The 18,971-nt window shown below is 38.4% G+C and overlaps 1 protein-coding gene across 2 annotated transcripts in view; it reads left to right on the top strand.

The window, feature by feature from the left end:
- The window catches only part of SHOC2 (SHOC2 leucine rich repeat scaffold protein), a 72,024-nt gene that overhangs the window by 35,720 nt on the left and 17,333 nt on the right, over window positions 1-18,971 (top strand). For both annotated transcript variants that reach the window (XM_071564482.1, XM_071564483.1), the window contains exons 3-4: window positions 5,983-6,120; window positions 18,495-18,625. In XM_071564482.1, coding sequence (XP_071420583.1) covers window positions 5,983-6,120; window positions 18,495-18,625 — 269 coding nt within the window. The remainder of the gene's footprint in view (window positions 1-5,982; window positions 6,121-18,494; window positions 18,626-18,971) is intronic.

The raw sequence follows: 18,971 nt of genomic DNA, 5'->3' as shown, positions 1-18,971 counted from the left end.
TGCCCCAAGTGTAATTCCAGTAAATACTGACAGCTTGTTAGAAGTCCTGCTTTTTTTTAATCAATGCTGCAATTATTTTAACTGTTTGAATACTTTCGTTAAGTGCTGAACAGAGGGAAATAATCGCTTCCCTCAGGCTGCCCTTGCTAATGTAGCCTGGTAGGTGGTTAGCCTTTTTTATTTGAGAGCTTGTTCCACACTCAGAATGGACCGGATCCCAGATTCAGCATCACTAGAACCCCCTTGCCCTTCCTTGCCAGCTGTTTCTCCCTGGCTGGTGTGAGGCTGTACCTCTTTACAGGGTTATTCCCTGATGAGTGCAAGACTTCACTTTTGTCTTGGCTTTCAAATGAGGTTCTACTGTCCATCTCAAATCCTTCCTTGAACCCTTGCTAAGACTGTTTCTTCTACATTTCATGTGTTTGAGATGTTGTGTGAACATGTTTTTAATTTTATTTATATTTGTTACTTTCAGTTATAAACAATAAATGAAAAGTGTTTTGCTGTGGTGTGTTGTTGAAGCTTTTTTTAGACCAGATTTTGAGTCTTTCTTTTCAGTTGAGCTTGACTTCTGCTTTGGAGTGGTTCCCACAACTAGATCGTGTTGTGCATCCTGCAACTTGTAAATAATATTACTGTGCTTACTTCTTACTTATAAGAGTATTTTAACTTTGGTACATAAGTCACTTGTGACCATATTAAAATTGCATTATTCCTACTCAGTAACTCTTCTGTGTAAGTTATAGTTGTGCAGTAATAATTCAAAGTAGATCTTAACTTCTTAACTATTCTTTTGGACAGTTGGTAATACACAGCAAAGAGCTCAGGCTGTCACACTGATGTACTCAGATCTCATAGAGAGGGAAAAGATTCTGCAACTGTAAAATGGTTTTAATTTTTTTTTAGTCAGGAGACTCATCCCAAAGATTTTTATAGACTGAAAATTCTTTCTCCTTTTTTTTTTCTTTGCCAGCAGAGAACATACCAAGTTATGGTGTAATTTGTTCCCAGCATTGAGTTTGGATAATTGATCTTTACAACTTGGCTTCCAACCACTGTCCTGACACACCCTCCCGAAGTCCCACTAATATTTGCATTCTCCTCTTCCTTGTACTTTCCATAAGTCTTGATCCTCTCGCTGTGTCATCTGGCCCAGGATTTATCATGTTGTGAAGGATTTCATAATTTTCAATCTGCTTAAGTATGGGCAGGCCCAGCACTAATCCAGTGAAAAACAGGCTACATTGCAAATTGTGTTTGCCATCCAAGAGTGGAGCCCACTGAGTGAATCAGAAGACGCTGAAGGCTTTTTGCTATTGACCTATATACTGTCTCCATGCATGACTGTTAATTTATGTGTACTTTAATGCTTTTTAAAGAAGCTGTATTTTGTGTTTTAATTGGCCAAAAGGAATTTTCAGAGTTATGTAAATCAGGGCACATAACCTGGTCCTCTTTTCATAATAGGCTTTCAAAGTTGGCCATGAAATGAGACTATAATTCTGCCTCGTTATTAAGAAAATATTAGTCATTTCATAGTGCTGTTTTTTTCAGCAAGTACATTTAGCTTTGTCATACTATAACATTTATTCTTTCTGCGTATGAGAACAACAGTGAGGTGATTGCTCAGCCCTCCTAAGGATTCTTGAGATGAATACTTAGCTGTATTTTTAATAAGTTTTTTTAACTAGAAGGTGGTTGGAGTAGTCACAAACTGTTTTCTCTGAGAAATGCATGTGAATTGTGTGATTTTTTTAAATCTTGTAGAGCATTTATAATATAAATTTTTAACAACTACATGAGAGGGTGTAACTGACTGTTCTGTGAAAGTTATGTATAGAGAAACTGTTTTATGTATTTCATAGGGCATTGCTTCTACTTTAAAATCTTTTACTGTCAAGCCAGCCAGTACATGCAACTCCTGTTTACTTTCTTGGCAGACTTTGAGCTTTAATTGCTTCTTTGCCTTTGCAATCACAGTGCAATATAGTGCTAAAAAATAAAGGCAAAGAAACTCCCCCCCTGCCCCAACTAACCTCAAACTACAGCACTTTTCTACTTTATTTTTTAATTCTTGTGAGGGTATTTGTCCCTGCAATGCAGTTGCAAGTAGTCCATAGGGAATCCTTTATTCAGTACTTTGAGCTTAAGTTTTGTCTGTTTTGGACAAAAAGCAGACAAGGAACATGTTAGTTCATTTTACCTGTGGTTAGTATTTCCCTAAAGTAGTGCTTACCTTCCTGCAGTGATTTTGGGTGTTGGAACAGTCCTGTAGTGAAGGGATGCTGGAGTTACGTCTTGTTCACATGGTAAACAGGAATGGGGTTTTCTTTAGGAAAATGCTTTCTGGTTAAGGCTGACTTTGATCTGCAGCACATTTCTAGTGGACATATTTCTGTTAAATCAAGATACAAATGTGTTTCAGCAAAGTTTGTGAAGTACACCAAAAAATGTTGATACTTCTAATATGAATAAGATCATGAGCTCCTCACTCATTAGCCACTTTCCTTTTTGTGCCTGAACAAATCTTTCTTTTAGGAAAACTTTCATTTTGATTTTGGCATGTGCTTCTTACCCTGGCAAAGCAAAAATGCCACATTTCTGTTGTATCTTGGTAAAACTTATGTTCACTTATTTTTTTGATAGGCCTTTCCTTCAGTACAATTGCTGTTGTTCCGACAATAAGGACACTTTCACACACTGGAACATCGGCTCCTAGGAAGAGCATTATGCAGATGGCCTTCAGTTTGGCCTCTTTGTTCTTGCAGATCATTATTTGTTGTATAGATTGTTTCTGCCATGTGTTTACCCTGGTGTAACTTTGGACAGAGCTGCTGTTGAGCAGCAGTGCTGGGCACAGCGTGTCCATTCAGGGGCACGTCCCTGCTGCCACTCAGTGGGGAAGGAGCTGCCCCTGCTCTGTGGCTGCTGCTCTGGCAGTGCCCTCTCTTTGCCCAGAGGGGTTCTCATCCCGCGTACGGGGATGTTCTCCAGCACCAGCAGTGCTGGTCACGTTACCTGCAGCATTCCTGGTGCTCAGACCTCGGTGCGTGTGGAACAAGGAGCTCCTCACACAGGAAAAGAGTTTAAGGAGAAGACAGGGCAGATGGTGCTGACTGACCAGCATTGGCTTGTAAGGGACTGAACCCTTTTATTTTCTTATTCGTATGTTTTCCCACACTTTCCCTTCCTGAACTACATTGGTTCCTCCCTTTCCCCTTCACCAAAGATTCCGTAGCAACTCTTACCATCCCAAATTGCACGTCCTTGTATCTCACAATGGGTGTTCAAGCCCCATGCGGTGACAGCCCTCAGTCAGGTGCTCTGAAGAGCTTTTTCATTTACTCACCCTCATGGGTCTTCCATACCTGGACAGCCTGTATTTGGGTTCTCACACCCACAGCTGATCCTCTCTATGCTCTTCCATGTGAAGATGAGTCTCTACCACATGACCTAAACATTTTTCACCTTGTTAAGCGTATTGGCTTTAAGATTTTTTTTCCCATATGTCATGGACAGCAACAGGAGAAATGTGCCTCGAGTCCTTTTTGTTGACTTGCACATTCTCTGTGTTGTGTCTCAGAAATTCTGGTCAAAGTATGGCAAGAATTTCAGTGCCAACAGCATTTCTACTCTTAGAGGGAAGAAACACCAACAATTTGGTGAAATGCTGTCAAACCATAAGTATTCTTATATTCAAGAGCAAGATTTCTTACTGGGCAGTATGAACTAAAAGCTGATTCTTACAGTATCTCATGAATTTGCTTTCCTTAAGTCACTGTATTTCATGACAGGGCTTTGACTTTTGCCTGATTTCTGCTGTAACATCTAAAATTTGTTAGGCAGTCCTCAATCTGTTTTAAAATTCAAAATTTTTATTAAATGTTTACAAGTGTTGCTTTTTAAAATAATGCCTGCACCTGTAATGGAACTATTAAGTGTGGCTATCCAAGTTAAACCAAAGTATTAGGGTGCCCTCAGTTGTCTAAAGATTCACAGGTGCCCCTTTTCCTGTTTTCCCTCCCCAGAATTAGCTGATGAGATGTTTGTTTCAAACATGTAGCTTGCCGTTGTCAAAGTTTTCAGCAGGTGTAGAAATGAAGTGCAGCACATGTTGCTGCAGAAACCCAAGTATTTCTTCAGCTTCAGCAGATGTAGAGTGGGAAGAGTCAAGTAAATGAGAAATTGGTGCGATAAAATGAAATTTATGCCATATTTCAAATCTGACATCATTGGTTACAGTCTGAAGTGAAAACAAATGAAAACAGCAATCATGAAGTGAAAACTACTGCCCTGAAGTGTATGAAGGTTCTTGAGTTATCTTAGTAAAATTTTGTGGGGCTCTTTTTGTGTTTGTTTAAAGGGAGGGATGTTTAAGTCTTCCTCAAGCTTTTCTTCCTCCTCCTATTGCCTTCTACACTTGGCCCTTTTGTTTTCATGAATATTAAAAAGATGCCCCTGCCACAGACCATTAACTCTTGCTCAGTTTTTTCTTACATTGTCTTTCTTCTGCATATGAGTGGCATTGACCTGTGTGTTGTGCAGTGCTGGATGCAGCACACTTGGTTGCCTGGAATACACTCGAATGCTGCTGTGAGGGAGGGGACACAGTGATGGAGGAGCTGCTAAACCACCACCTTTGCATTTCCACCCACCTGGTTTCTAGAACATCCCAATTTGGGTTTAGATACAGGAAATAAGATCAGTTATATGTTAACAATCTAAGAAAAACAGAATAATGAAGTTGTTGAGCTTGACTTTTCCCCTGGCCTTTCACAATTGTTCTGTGATACGTAGTAAGTATTGTGGCTACATGATGCCTGCAACTTAATGCAGAGTCTGAATTCATAAATATTTTATAGTTTATTAAATCACCATTTGTGATTATCCCCTGGTCTAATGAGCAGACATCTGACTACAGGTCAGAACTTGCCCAAGCCAGTTCTGCAGGCCTGTGGGAAAATCCTTAAAGGATTGTGTCAAAGGTACAACACTGAAGCTTAAAAATAGACATTTGCTCCTCAAAAGGAATTTGCTACTTTTCCACATTTGTTACTCACTGAGTCATGCTCTTGTACACAAATGCAGTGACCTCATCTTTACTGGTTAGACTTGAAAGCTGTTCAAGTCATGTGCATTAGTTTCCTCTCCATCAAATGCAAAAATTGTGAAAATATACACCTGTATTCATGCACACAGTTTGCTTTTGTTTTCCTTTTTTAACCCAAAAGCTTTTGCTGAGAACACGTTTGTCATTACAACAGGTGAAACTCCTGTATGTAGAGTTGTGCTTAGCTGAGCTTTTCAGTGAATGTGTAAATGTCAGGAATGAATCAGTTCAGTGTAAAGTAACTCAAAACTAAGCAAATTCAAACTTCTTTAAGACTTAACAGATAAGCCTTTTATTTCAAACTCTTATTTAGTATAGGTCTGCTTGCATACACATTGCTTATCATATGTTACCTTTTTTGTGATTACTAAAAATGATTGAAAACAGCACTCAGGACTTTGGATTATTTAGGTTGTCAGCCAAATAATTTTGATGTCCCTTAATTGTTGATTTTGTGTCTAATAGTAATTATTGTTATAAAAATAGATCTTAATTTCTCAAAATTTAATACAATTCATTTACTCCATGATGCTTTAAACTTCTGGTCAGCCTGAAACAAGTGTGAGGTATAGGTTTTGTACTTGTATTCCATAGCTGGGACTGTCAGAAGAAAATCAATAAATCAGATTTCTTCAGACAATCTATAAAAACTTTATCTGAGTTTTTTCAAAATTATTGATCATGTTTTAGATCTGACTGATGAAATTACAATCCTGTAATACCTTATTTTATATGTATAACTTTATAGTAGCAATAGCTTTTTCTCATTTTATCCCCAAATCTGTCTGATTCTATTAATCTATATGGGGAGGTCATTATCTAGACCTGTAGATTAAAGACCTTGATGTTTTGGTTTTCTTGTGTGCTTTCAGGTGAGTTGTGTAACCTCATAACGCTGGATGTAGCGCACAATCAGCTTGAACATCTTCCTGAAGAGATTGGAAGCTGCACACAGATCACCAACCTTGACTTGCAGCACAATGAGCTCTTGGACCTGCCAGAAACCATAGGTATGTGTAGGGTCTGGAGAGGACAAAATAAGTCACTATTTCAAAACGTTCAGTAAGAGGAATAAATTTAAGAATGAGTATTTTGTTGGTGACTGTGGAATGACTGGAGTTCAGCTCAAGGCAGCTTCACACTTAAAAGTAAAAGCAGGGTGTGCATGTTACCTTAAATGTTACCTTAAATCATCTAAGAATGAGAACTACAAGGAGAAAAATCTATCACTTCTAAATCTTAAGGTGTTCTGTGGTTATAAGTAAATGTCTACTGCTCATTTTGTTCATTCTGTAACTAAACTGAGCATGTAAAGAAGTGAAAGGCTGAAAGACTTGTAGTTGAAGCGCAGTATTTTGACAGTTTTAGCTAGCATCTTTGGGTAAAAAAATAGAACTAAAATCATAAATGCTTAAAATTAATTATGTATATCTTATGTTCCTTGGTAGAACATCTGAAAAGCCTTCCAAGTTCACAAAGTTAGCATGTTCTAATGCTGTACAGAGGGTCTACAGCTTACATTGGGAATAACACACTAAGCTAAACATTGTCCCAGTCAGTTTCAGAATCTCATATAGAGTGAAGCAACAAAATGTGACTTTTCCTATTTTATTAAATCCATTTTAAACAGACAGCAGAAAAAGATGGCTGCTGTGATTTAAAGACAAAAAATAAGGCCATCATGATTTTAAGCTCCCTTTGTCACCAGAATGTACTGAGAAGAAATGGACGTTATCAGTTAAACAATATTTAATGTTGAACATCTCATTAATGTACTGGAATGCTTAGTAAAGTGAAAGCAGAAGAGTGAGGAACCACTTAACAACACTCCAGCTTTTCTTCTAGCAGGAAATTGTGTGGAATTACTGTGACTTTTTGTTTGAGAAAGTTTGACCTGATCAGAGTTTTGCGTTAATGATGTATCCACTGGAGCTAAACTTCCTTCCAGGATTGGTGGTATTTTTAAACTCCGGAGATCCCATTCCATCTGAAATTTACATTTAACCTACTCATAAGCTTACCCTAACTAACTCATAAGCATAGCCTTTATTTTTGTAGCTATTTTGTAAATCTAATTGAAAGTTGTTTTACATAAGACTTATGTGTAGTGTATGTGTCATATTTAAGAAGCGAGTTCTCTGGATAAACTGCTAATTATGGGAGAAATTCTCTGAGTGAGATTTCAGCTGTCAGGGCTTATAGACTACTGTTGTTGATTCTTGTGCAGAATAGTAGCAGGATTTACTAAGTTGTTTAATGAGTGGAAGTCACTGAGCTTCTCAGAGGACCAAAAAAAAAATCTCACTTGTAATATCCTGCAAGACTGTGCTTACAGGGGAAGGTCTGTGCTAGGAGAGGCACAAAGTTATTAGGCAGTTAAGTCATTTGTGATAGATATGAAATTGCTCACTATGCAATCAAGGTAGTTTGCGCTCATGTATTTCTTCAGAAAGTTTTTGTAAGCTTAGGTGGTTTGTACTGAGTCAGGTTCATACCTGGTTGGACTGGATTTCTGCCTGTTTCCTCTGTTTTGTTTTCCCCTTGCATTGTCTTTGTAGTGTTTTGAAGTTACTTATTTTTAAATGTACGTAGCTGTCTCTTAAGATGCTTATCTGAGCTGAATATCAGTGATTTAGAGCTCAGCAAACCACCACAGACAGCTGAATAAGGGTAAGAGACAGTAGTGAGGTGTCGTGTCCTTAACTTCACACTGGTTCAGTTTTTGCTCCACTTGAAAATACCTCTTCTAAAAAGTACTTTAAAAAAAGGTTAAGTATTTAAATAAAAACTTAAAACCAGAAATCAGTGTTTGTGCCACATACAGTTCGCAAACAGAATGTAATACTGAAAGGAAAAACTTTAAGTTCCATCTTAAATGATAAGGATCAGTCTACATTTATGCATGTTGCAGAAAAGGCAGCCGTAGCCAGTTCAGCAACATTGGCTTTATTTCTTAGTCATCACAGTTTTGGTTCAGCATATTAAAGCAAGTTGCAGCATGATTTTTAGATGACAGCTTGCTTTGTGGTTAGGATTGTTCAGCGAGAAACTTTTGAGTACTGAGAAAACCCCAGCGAGTCAGTGACGCGTGGCCGCTGCGTGCACAGCGTGGGGCAGCCTTTCCAGCCTCTCCTCTCACTCCAGTTTCTGTCTCTTCCCTGCTCGTGGATATCTACCTGGTCTTTGGCACAACTGGCTTTTCTTGCTACATTTACATGCTTCCAGGTTTCAGGATGCTCACTATATAAGTGCTGTTAATGTTTTTCTCCAGTTCAGTCAGACTGTAGAAGGGTTGCACAGGGACAAAAAAGACCAAGCACATTTTCTCTTTATCAATATTTAATGTCCTGTGAGCCTATGAGGCTCCTGTTATGGACCAGACTTTCCATTATTGCCAGGTCTGTCCCCTCCTCCCACACTGATACCCTTTTGATGGAGGCCTCTTTTTTTCTTGAGTAGGATGTTTTTGCCACACTGCTTTGAAAAACAAACAGCTCCCTCCCTTTTCTATTCCTTCCCCCCTCTCAGAAAGGACTCCTTCCCTCCTTTGCCTCAAAAAACCTCTTAAACTCACTGTTGGACTCTCTGACCAAGTTTTGGTTTTATCACAGAAAGATTTCTGAATCTGTTAAATTAAAAAACCCCATGACTTGTTTTCTAACTAGCAGAGTGTACTGAGATGTGCTGGAGCTGTGAGGAAGGGACATTGGAGGGTGACACGCAGGGGAGTGGCAGGGCAGGGATTAAGCATCAGCAATGATTACAGAAGTGGCAGAGCCAATATACCCCCTCTGCAAAAATACCAAGTTCTTGATTCAACTGCTGCTGTAGAAACACAATTTCGTGCAGTAACAAATGTCGATTTCAGATATTAGTTGTCAGGAAGTGACCTAATGTCTTGCTTTATAGATATTGGCTTAATACATTCATATCTGTATTTCTTTTGATTGAAAATTGTAAAGTACTTTTTATATTAGATCACTTCCTGTAAGAAAAATGAGCTTTGTGGAACGGCTTAGCACATTCCAAGAGTCTCCAGTCTAGAATAAAAATCATAGGGGGATCTTAGCCGCTGAGTGTTTAATTGCAGATTGCACCCCCCTGTATTGTGTGTGTGGGGGGTTCCGTTTTGGGGGGTGGTGGAATTATTATCTACTTTTATTTACACAATGTCTTATCTCTGTATACTTAGCTGGCACAGTAATATATCCAAAAGATATGTAAAAGAAAGTGAAGAACATACCATTTATATTAAAATTATTAGTTGGACTTTTGAGACAGAAAACAAGCTTTGGGTGGAGTAAAGTGTTTCTTAGGATTACAAGCTAGTTTAGATAATTTTGTTCTGCAAATACTGCATTGTGAGTGTTACCTCTTTGAACTTTTCATTTTAGCATTCTGTACAAATGTGTTCACAATTTCTTACTTAAAAGCACAGAAACACTTACTTGAGAAAAAATTACAGCTTCAAAAAAACAAAGATTCTTCATCTGCTTTGTAATTTTCTAGTTTTGTGTGTTTACATGCACAGTTTGATTACAGTCAAATGTTCCATATTCCTGGACATTTAAGGCAACAAACATTTTAATAAGAAAGAGAATAGTCAGTTGTAAATGTTCCAAAAGTATACTTTAAAAGCACAAAAAATTCCGTCACTGGACACACTTTCCAGTGTCTGACGTAGCACGGTTCCTAGGAGATGGTTAGGAAAATGAGAGGAATATTTACAGCTCTGCTCTACACTCCTGCCCTTTGCTGTGGCACATCAACCTCAGAAGCCGAATTCACAACCCTCATGAAAGCAAATATATGGAGTAGGTTTACTGTTTTTGCTGGTTGAAATTGTGCTCCAAACGAGTTTTCTAAGCTGTTTGTCCCCAGTGTACATCTGGGAGCACTGTAGTGCTTTTTAAACATAGGTTTGATAAAACACAAAGCATTGTTGACCAGAACCAGATGCATGTAATTGGTGCAGCTCCGATTATACAAACTGTGGCTGAGAGCTCTAAGTCCCTAGAAGTAAAGATGTTTCTGTAGAAATGTGCAACTATTTTAAAATGCTATTTTGAATTTGGCAGGCTTAGCAAAAAAGGGAGTATCGTTCTGAAATGTCTCAGCACCTGCAGCTCCCTCAGTGCTCAGGGACAACGTTCATACTCGACTGATGGGTTTGATGTTACTAATTGCTCGCTGTTCTGATGGAGCAGAGGGCACAGGCTCCTGCTCCAGCTTTCGTGGCAATATCCATGTTCTTAACATTTAAGTGCATGGCCTCGTGCTTTGGTCTGTAAGCATTCCATGTTTTGAAGCATCAAGCCTTTTTCCATAGGCTCATCTTGGGGCATCTGATGAGTGTTCGGTGCTTTAAGGAAGGTTTTGCTCTTGGACTATGCTGTTAGTGAAACAAATTAGATTCTGCTAGTATTGGGCAATTGCAGTAAGCTCAGCCTTTTCTTTATGTGATTAATGGCAGTAGCTCCCACTTTTACACTCTAATTTTCAAGTTATTATAAACCTTATCTAGTTCTCATGGTGGTCTCACAAAGGGGAAGAAGCTTCTGGTTCTTGTTAGCATCAATTCTAGACTTAGTAAATGTGAAGTAGCAAAATTGACTGGAAATGAGCAAGTGGCAGAAGAGAGTTAAGTGGAAAGTGGGTCTTTGCTGCGTCCTCCAAGACGGGAACAGCAGGGATGAGGCAAAGCTGTGTGTTGTTGACCTCAGACTTGTGAAAAGCAGTGGGCAGGGAACATCTGGGTCTCGATGTTTGCACAGGTTTCTGCAGATGATAAAATTTCATGAGGTGATGTGGCAATTATGCAGAAAAAAAGTATAACAGATGCTTCTAAATTTGGGAAGTCACTGAGCCACACACTGCTGAATCTTCCCTCAGCTCTTGAGGAAGTTTCAGGGTGTCCTTTCCCCTTTCCCGAGGTTCTTCTCTTTGTATCTGGTGTTGGGCAGCATTTTTTTTTCAAATGAAGGGAAGATACTAAGTGGAACTCTGGTCTGCATACAATAATTCTCATTCCTTAATTAGCTAAAATTATAAATGTATATTCGTGTGTCATACATTTTATATGTTTGCTCTATATAGTAGGGCAGACTTAAAAAATTAAACACATCTTTCACCTAACTGGGAAAGGTTAATGTTTTTACTGCATTGCCAGTTAGGTATAAACTGCTCTCTTATAATGTGATTTACATTTACATAAATATTTAATTTCACAGAAAGGCTTTAAATAGTCATTTGAAAAGAGAAAAAAAGACTACCAATGAAAAATTAAATAAATTTCAGTTGCTTTGTGTTACTGCATGCAGAGTGAATTAAGTAAAATGCAACACATTCATTGATAGCCCCAAATAAGGTCCAACTGTTGCTTTTGACTCTATTGCAATGTGAAGTGTTTTTGTATTTTGGTATCATTTTCAGCTTATTATAACTCCCCTGGTATCATTTTCAGCTTATTATAACTCCCCCTTTTTGTTTTAATTAATACATCTTCAAATGCAAAGCCAATTTAGTTAAATACATATGTATTTTTTTAAAAGGTTAAGCTAGCTTCTATTTGCTTACTAATTCTGAGTTTACCAATTCAATATGTAGTTATGAAAATATTTTTTTTATTTTGTATTCTGGTTGGATATTCTTCCTGGTAAGATTAGGATAGGGGCAGTTTATTTTAGTGAATGTATGTACCACCACACAGTAAATAGACACAGAGACCAATGTGTACACATATATTGTAACTGCAGCTCAGCATTTTCAGAATGATTTGTATACTGCAGAAAGAAAAAACCTATAATCTTATTTTCTTTATGTGAGAAGAAGGCACAAGGGAAGAAGTGATTCAAAGGAACACACCAGCATTGAGACAAGCAGGCATTTTGATGCACACATTAAATGAATTTCAAGTTGACTTTTCATTGCTTAGACAGTTTCAGAAATGTCACAAAGAGTTTGTGCTCTGTACTCTTGTGCAGGTGTCGTGTGTGGTGCCTGTCGGGTGCTTGAGCCTCTGTCGCTCAAGTTTTACAAGTGTCTTGTGTGCATCTTTCACATGTGCAGTCAGCAATGTTAGTAGTCTTGAATCAGAGCTGGAAAATAACTGAGTCCTGCTGTGGTCACAGTTTAGCCTTAATCTTGAAATAATGAGGGAAGGCTTGTCTCTCCATGATACATTTAGCCTGGAAATAGAGAGAACTCTGCTCTCTTCAAGATGGCATTTAAACTCATAAGGGTGGTAGAGAGTAATTTGAAATTCATGTTAAATAGCTTTCTAATAGATAACATCTTTATGAGAATTCCTAGAATTTGTGTAGGGAAGATAATGTGCTTTGGTTTGAGCAGGACAAGAAATGATGGACCCTGCTGACCCTGGTAATTTGTGAGTCTGAATTTGCCTCCTACACTGGCCTGATGTATCAGGAGGTATTGGTGGCTGAAAAGAAAAATTAAAATACACTAAAAGCCAGTTTACTGCTAAACTAGTAAAATTAAGTCAAATTTTGCCTTGTGTTTCACTATACTTTTAGCATTTGGAAGAGTATAATTACATTTCATGCTTTGGCTTTGGTAGTTGGTAGCAATGATCAGGAGGGCTTTTCTTCCTGCAGTTTTCCTGAAGAGTGGTTGCCTTCCCAGCCCCATCACCTTTCTGTCACCATTCTCTGTTTTCCTAAAGCATCAGCCTTTAGTCAGAGCATATTAAATATGAGGGAAGTGGGGACTGTAGAAAGGATTGGATCTCTCAGATGATGTTTGGTGACACGAGTTAAACCTATAGGCTTTATTTTAGGAAGAGATGCCCCTGAATCAGATGAATGCTGACCATGTGATTTTGTTCCCCTTTCCTCTGCCACAAGATCACTGAGATCCCTTTTGAGGTGTCTCCTTGGAGCAGTCACTTTGTGCTATTGCCATATTGGACTGAGCAGGCATCATCTTTGCTTGTGGAATGCAACTGAAGGGTAAAACACTTTATCTGAAGCCTTTCGTTTTACTCTACAGCTATCAGGGGAACCAGTTTGCTTTCTGATAAGAGATTAGATTAAACATGTCAACAGCTCCTTTCACCTAAAAATCTGCGAAACAGTTGAACAGTTGTCACAGAGTATGGCTGACATCTGGAAAAACTAGTATGGAGTCAGTACACAGTGTGGTGAAGGCATCTCCTGACTCACAGCTATTTTAGACTGGGAGCACTGCTGAAGTATTTGAATGCAGTGTTTAATCTGTCTGTAGCTGGCCATCTCTGGTTTGTTTCTCCTCTACAATTTGAAATACTTTTAAGGGCCATGGGTATATTCCTTTGCAATATACTCCTTGAAGTTCTTTTGGCTTTTTCTTTCATATTGTCATCTTTGTTTTTCTCACTACAAGATTAATACCATGTGGTGTTATTAAACTTGATTCATGTAAGTTTTTTTTGTTTTTTAAAGTGACATCAAGTTTATTTTTTTAAAAAACCCTTTTTTAAATTTTAGTTGTCTGTCTTGCTTTCTATTTGTTAAAAACGACACTGGTATCTTTTGTATGCAAATCAGCAGTTTCTCTTTGCTAGAAGAAGATCCCTTAGTGCATTAAGTGAACAATACTCGGTGAAGTAATGTGTGATCATGTAAAACATGTTCTTTAGTTGGCTGCTCAGTGTGTGCCTAGTCAAATCAAAATCTAAGAATATTTATTATATTTAGACCATCAGAAATACTTTATAGTGCCATATTGTTTGTAGCAATTTTCTTTTGTGTGATGAGGTTCATTTATACTTTGGATTATGATCTTAAGGAATTTGGATGTGCACAGCTCTTGTAAGTCCAATTTATGTTTTTAACGTTACCTGCAGAAGTTTTCTTTAGTGAACAGATTTTAAATTGAGCTGATACTTTCAGTTTATTTGAAAGAAAGCAACTGATCCTGATAGCAAACTAGCTCGGTGAACTAAGTTCCATGAAACGGATAAATTATTCCATCTTTTAGCAATTCTGCAGTAACATTTCACAATAATAATGACCCTTCATCTAAGGATTGGGAATTTGAAGGATTATTAACTAAGGGAGGGAAAGGAAGAGGTGTGGTAAACCTCAGAAGAGAGCATTTGTCACTCCCTTTAGAAAGCACTGCTAGGACTTTGTATTTCTTTATATTATTGAATATTCCAGTTCTTTTTTTCCCTTGATTTAGAAATATTCAAGAAAGATGTATTGTTCCTACTTGATGAACCACTTTAGGTGGTCTTTCTAAAAATTGTGGGTTTTAAAGAGTGGTTTCCTGCTTTATTTTCAGCTTTCCCTTTGTTTTGGGATGGGTAAACACCTGTCTTTCCTTTGACTAATATTTTTGAGGTTCCTTTAATAAAGACTTTAATTTAAACCATCTATTTAGAGTCCCTTTTATAGTAACAGAGTTTAATGATTCTGGATTTGCATGCTTCTGAATATTTTTAATTAATTTCTGTGTAAATGAAACAGTTAATCCTGAGAGACACATTCAGTCACTCAGTGATGGGACTGTGAATTCTGTGCTTAGGTTGCTTCAGACCTGATAGCTTGGGCCAAGTGGAGCCTGCTGGTGGGTGTTAGTGTTCTGCTGGTACCAAAACGGGCCTCAAACAAGGTGTCTGTGTGAAACCTCATTTTAAAGAGTGACTGTTCACACCAAAACTTGAACTAAAACAATTTTGCAGTGACTTTCTTAGGCCTGGTGTGAGTTTAAGGCTTAGTGAGGCTTTACTATGTTATTTTCAGAAGTACCAACAAATAAGGTAGTTGAGTTTACAAGGTTTTTTGTAATGGGTTCTCTTAAGAAAACAAGTGGGAAAGGGTTTTACTTGTTGCTTTCCCTGCTAGTAACTTTTCACTTTTTATCAAACTGTCATGTTGATGAACATCTAGCACTGCATTTTCTGAGTCACTGCCTGTGAGGAGATGTTTAAAGGAGCTGCTGAGGTATGGCATTAATGAAAAAAGTGCATCTGCAAATAATCCTGATGGCAGTCTGAGTCGGTCATGATCAGTTGTTGCCTTCCTTGCCTTTTTTCTTAGACTTAACCTGCAGCCCATCAGCAGGTACCTAATGTGGTGCCATCTCGGGAACCAGTAGCTGAACTGGAAATGATGGAGATGAGTGCAGGCACAGTAAAGCAGCTCCAAATACAAGTATCAACTTGGTGACTCTGAGCTCAGGGAGCTGTAAATGGGATCACTTGTTGCACAAAGTGTGCCATTTAGCAAGTTGTGACAGTCTCTGTTGTAAACTGGAGTGTGTCACTTGGCCTTTGTGTTATCCAGCTGACCACCCGCTGACCTGTGGACCGTGGAGCCAAATATTAACATCATTGTACCAAGTATTCCTTTAAAAAAAAAAGAAAGTAAACTTAAACACACTGAGCAGAGGGAAGAGTTCTAAGGGTCATCCTGTTTTGTGAAGACACAACTAAGATCTGTCTTGTCCAGAATGTGAAGATTAAAGCTGATAAGGGTTTCTCATCACATTGGCCATGAGGTGTGAGTATAAACTATGAGGGTGAAAAGATACCCGAGTCTTGTTCACAGAAGACTAAATGGCAGTAAATTGGCTGTAAATAATTTCTGGCTTGAAATGAGAAGGTGGCCCATGCTGCCTCCGTCAGCTGGGTGCAGGGCAGTCCTTCCAGGAGCAGTGGGAGAGGTGCTACTTGATGAAGCTCCAGCTGAAATCTTCCTGGTTTTGTTCTCAGGAATAACTGCATTTAGTGCTGTGGTGTGTAAAACAGTCATGAGGAATGTGGCACATGCAGGATGTGTTTTCTGTTATGCCTTTGCATGCCTTTCCCATGGAGGAGAAAGATAACTAGTAGAGAAACAGTGATAAAGTTCTTTTAAGAAATGCTACTTATGATAAGAAAAAATTACTGGGAGCTGTTATTTATGCCTCCTTTCTGATAATGTCACGAGGATAGCCAGCGTGTGTCATTCTCTCTGGGAAAATTATGGTACATTTTGATGCTCTCTGATGGCTGCCTTGTTTCATTTTTCTGAAATGCCACATTGCTGGTAGGAAGGGAGCCATATACATACAACCTGTGCTCACAATCTGGGAACTGGCATAGCAATGTTGTATTGCTAAGCAACAGTTGGCATCATATTGTCTACTTCCCTGTTCGCTCTTTTTGCCTGAAAAAACACAGATCAGCATCTAGCTTGAGGTTTAAGTAGTGAAAAACAACAGTAGGTTGATAGTGTATTTTGTGCAAAGTTTTTTGTTCAGTTTTTAGTGAAACATTAAATAACAATTAAGAGAAATACAGTCAAGATGTGTTTTGTTCATCCCTAGAATGTAAAATCCTAATGATCTTTGTGCCTTGCAATGGGATGTTTATCATATGAAGTGAGGCCAGTTTTCTATTCAGCCAGCAATGCCTGATCTCACAAATAAGGCATGAAGTAGCTAACTTATGTACAAATGTGTACCCTTATACTAGTGGATTGTAGGATCAGAATAAGCGTTAATTACTCTCTTTAGTGTATGTATGCATTGTAGGATTTAGCATGAAAAGGTGAAGATTTGTGCACTGGAGAGCAATATTGATAGCCTTGGATTTTAAATGCTTTTTTTTGATTAAGTGAGGATTTTGTTGTTTCTGCAAAAGTTAATTGTATATTTGTGTAGAAAGAAAGCACCTAAAGAAATGGAAATAAAAATCCCAATGGGAGTTACTACTAGTTAAGCAATGCTGGGTGGCTGCCTGTTTTGACTTTTGGTGTCACTGATGGTGCTAAGTAAAATTTGTTAGCTTGTTAGCTAAATGTCAGATATGCGCTGAGAATTTATCCTGTTTCTTCATGTGTAAGGTGGAGCTAATTGTTGTGCTATATAAGGGGTTTTGTGGGTTTTTGGTTTTTTGTTGCCCCCACCCCTGCTGGGGTGTGTGTGGGGGGTGGGGGTGTTAGGTTCTTTTTTATTTTTTATTTTACTTTCACTTTTCTTGTGACTTTGAATTTTAGTAACTTCAGCAAAACATACAGCATTGCCAATTTCCAGTTTTTATTGTCTACATTCCCAGCTATTTGGTGATGTAGGGACATTTTTAGAGTACATTTTGACCAAGTTCAGGAAAGAGATATTTTGCCACTTGCTTTATTGAAAATTTTCCTGTCTAGCAGACAGACACTGCATTTACTTCTTCCTTTGCTGTGTTCCAATAACCTTTGTATAAGGAGATATGCATAGACATTCATGTAGCCTTTATTTAATGAGTAGTTAGACTGTACATATTAAGATCCTTCATGTTTTAAAATTATTTTTGGTTATTCATGATGCCATTTGTTAAATCTTATGTTTCTTCTCTAATGTGTCTGTCTGGTCCTTCAATTTTCAGAACAAATGTATTGTGCCGTGGGTAGTTGTAAAATGAATGTAAAATACCAAATGTTTTGTGAGGAACTGATTGTGTGAACTTGTTCCCAAGCTTCTTCACTGGTGCAGAGAGCCCACCTGTACAGACACCTTTTCTGACTGTAGGGATGAGCCAGAAGAAAAGTTTCTTTGTATTATTTGTCAGTTGACTTTTCAGTGAAGTTCAAGGTCTTACTACCTGCAGGAGAGGCGAAATGCCCACCCACCCTGTAGCTCAACAACATCCTCAAGCAGTTGATTATGGTCCTTAGTACCTCTTGGATGGTAAAGGCTGGGCCTAAAGGGAACTTCAGAAAGGAAATTTTCAAGTTGAAATTTTTCTCAAGCCTTTCTTTTCCTGACAGAAAGACGTATTGACCAGGACCCATCAGCCTGGCAATATTCAGAAATATCTTTACATGCATAGTGTCCAGATTTTTGTGGTCTTCCTCCAGATGTTCCCTTCAGTATCCCTCAGAAAACTTGGAAGTTTTGGGGTTTCTCCTATCACTTTTTAAATGCTTTTTGGCTATTGGGGAGTGGTAAAGTTGGGGTTTTTATTTCCCCCACTGCAGAGGAAATTGTTTTGCCAGGACTAAGCTGTATGATGCGTGCCCAAGGTCTGGTAATACGAGTCATGGTATTGAATGATACTATCCTTAATTTGAAAAAGTCATTTTGGGGACATCTGGAAAATGATAGTCTGTTTTGTTGGTAGAAAGATTAGAATAGAGGGACTTCTGCAACAGGATCTAGGCCTTGCTCAGTTGCTGTATTGTGCACAACTTCAGAAGAACATTTAATATGCACAATCTATTTCTGCGTGGTTGACTTCAGCATTGGAAAGCACTGGAATAGATGTATCTCTTGTTTTGGGATTATAGCCATACTTCACCATATGAAATTTTGAAGTGTAGAGCATGAGACAACAGAAAAATCAGAAGTCACACCTTGTTCTGGGCCTCTGTGTGATTCTAACAATATATTAATTCCTGTTTTCTACCTGTAGGAAATCTGTTCAGTTTAAGTCGTCTTGGCCTGAGGTACAATAGGCTGTCAGCAATTCCGAAGTCTTTAGCAAAATGCAGTGAACTCGATGAGCTGAACTTGGAGAACAACAACATTTCTACTTTACCAGAGGTGAGAATTAGGACTGGACTGGAGAGGGAATGCTGCTGTGGGGCATCGGTGTTTTGTAAAAGGAGCGGGATTTTGTCTTGCATCCTAGCTCTGAGGAGTACCCTTTGTTTTACTCTTCATATGTGTAATGTGAATTATTGCAATTCTGTACATGTTGGGTATATCTAATTAGTACAGAAGAACTAATGTCATACAACTTCAGTCAAAACTGGGAGCAGGATGTGATTGTATTTGCTGTCCTGTCTCTTTAGAAAACCTTAAGTAATGAGTCCAGGTTCAGGTTCCCACCATTCAACTATGTAAGTGTTTCTCAGTGTTTCTGTTTCATGAGGCTTTAGTGCCTGGA

Source organism: Pithys albifrons, chromosome 9 (assembly GCF_047495875.1).
Source record: "Pithys albifrons albifrons isolate INPA30051 chromosome 9, PitAlb_v1, whole genome shotgun sequence".
NCBI lineage: Eukaryota > Metazoa > Chordata > Aves > Passeriformes > Thamnophilidae > Pithys > Pithys albifrons.
Note: the sequence above shows the minus strand (reverse complement) of the source record. Positions and strands in the feature narration are given on the sequence as shown.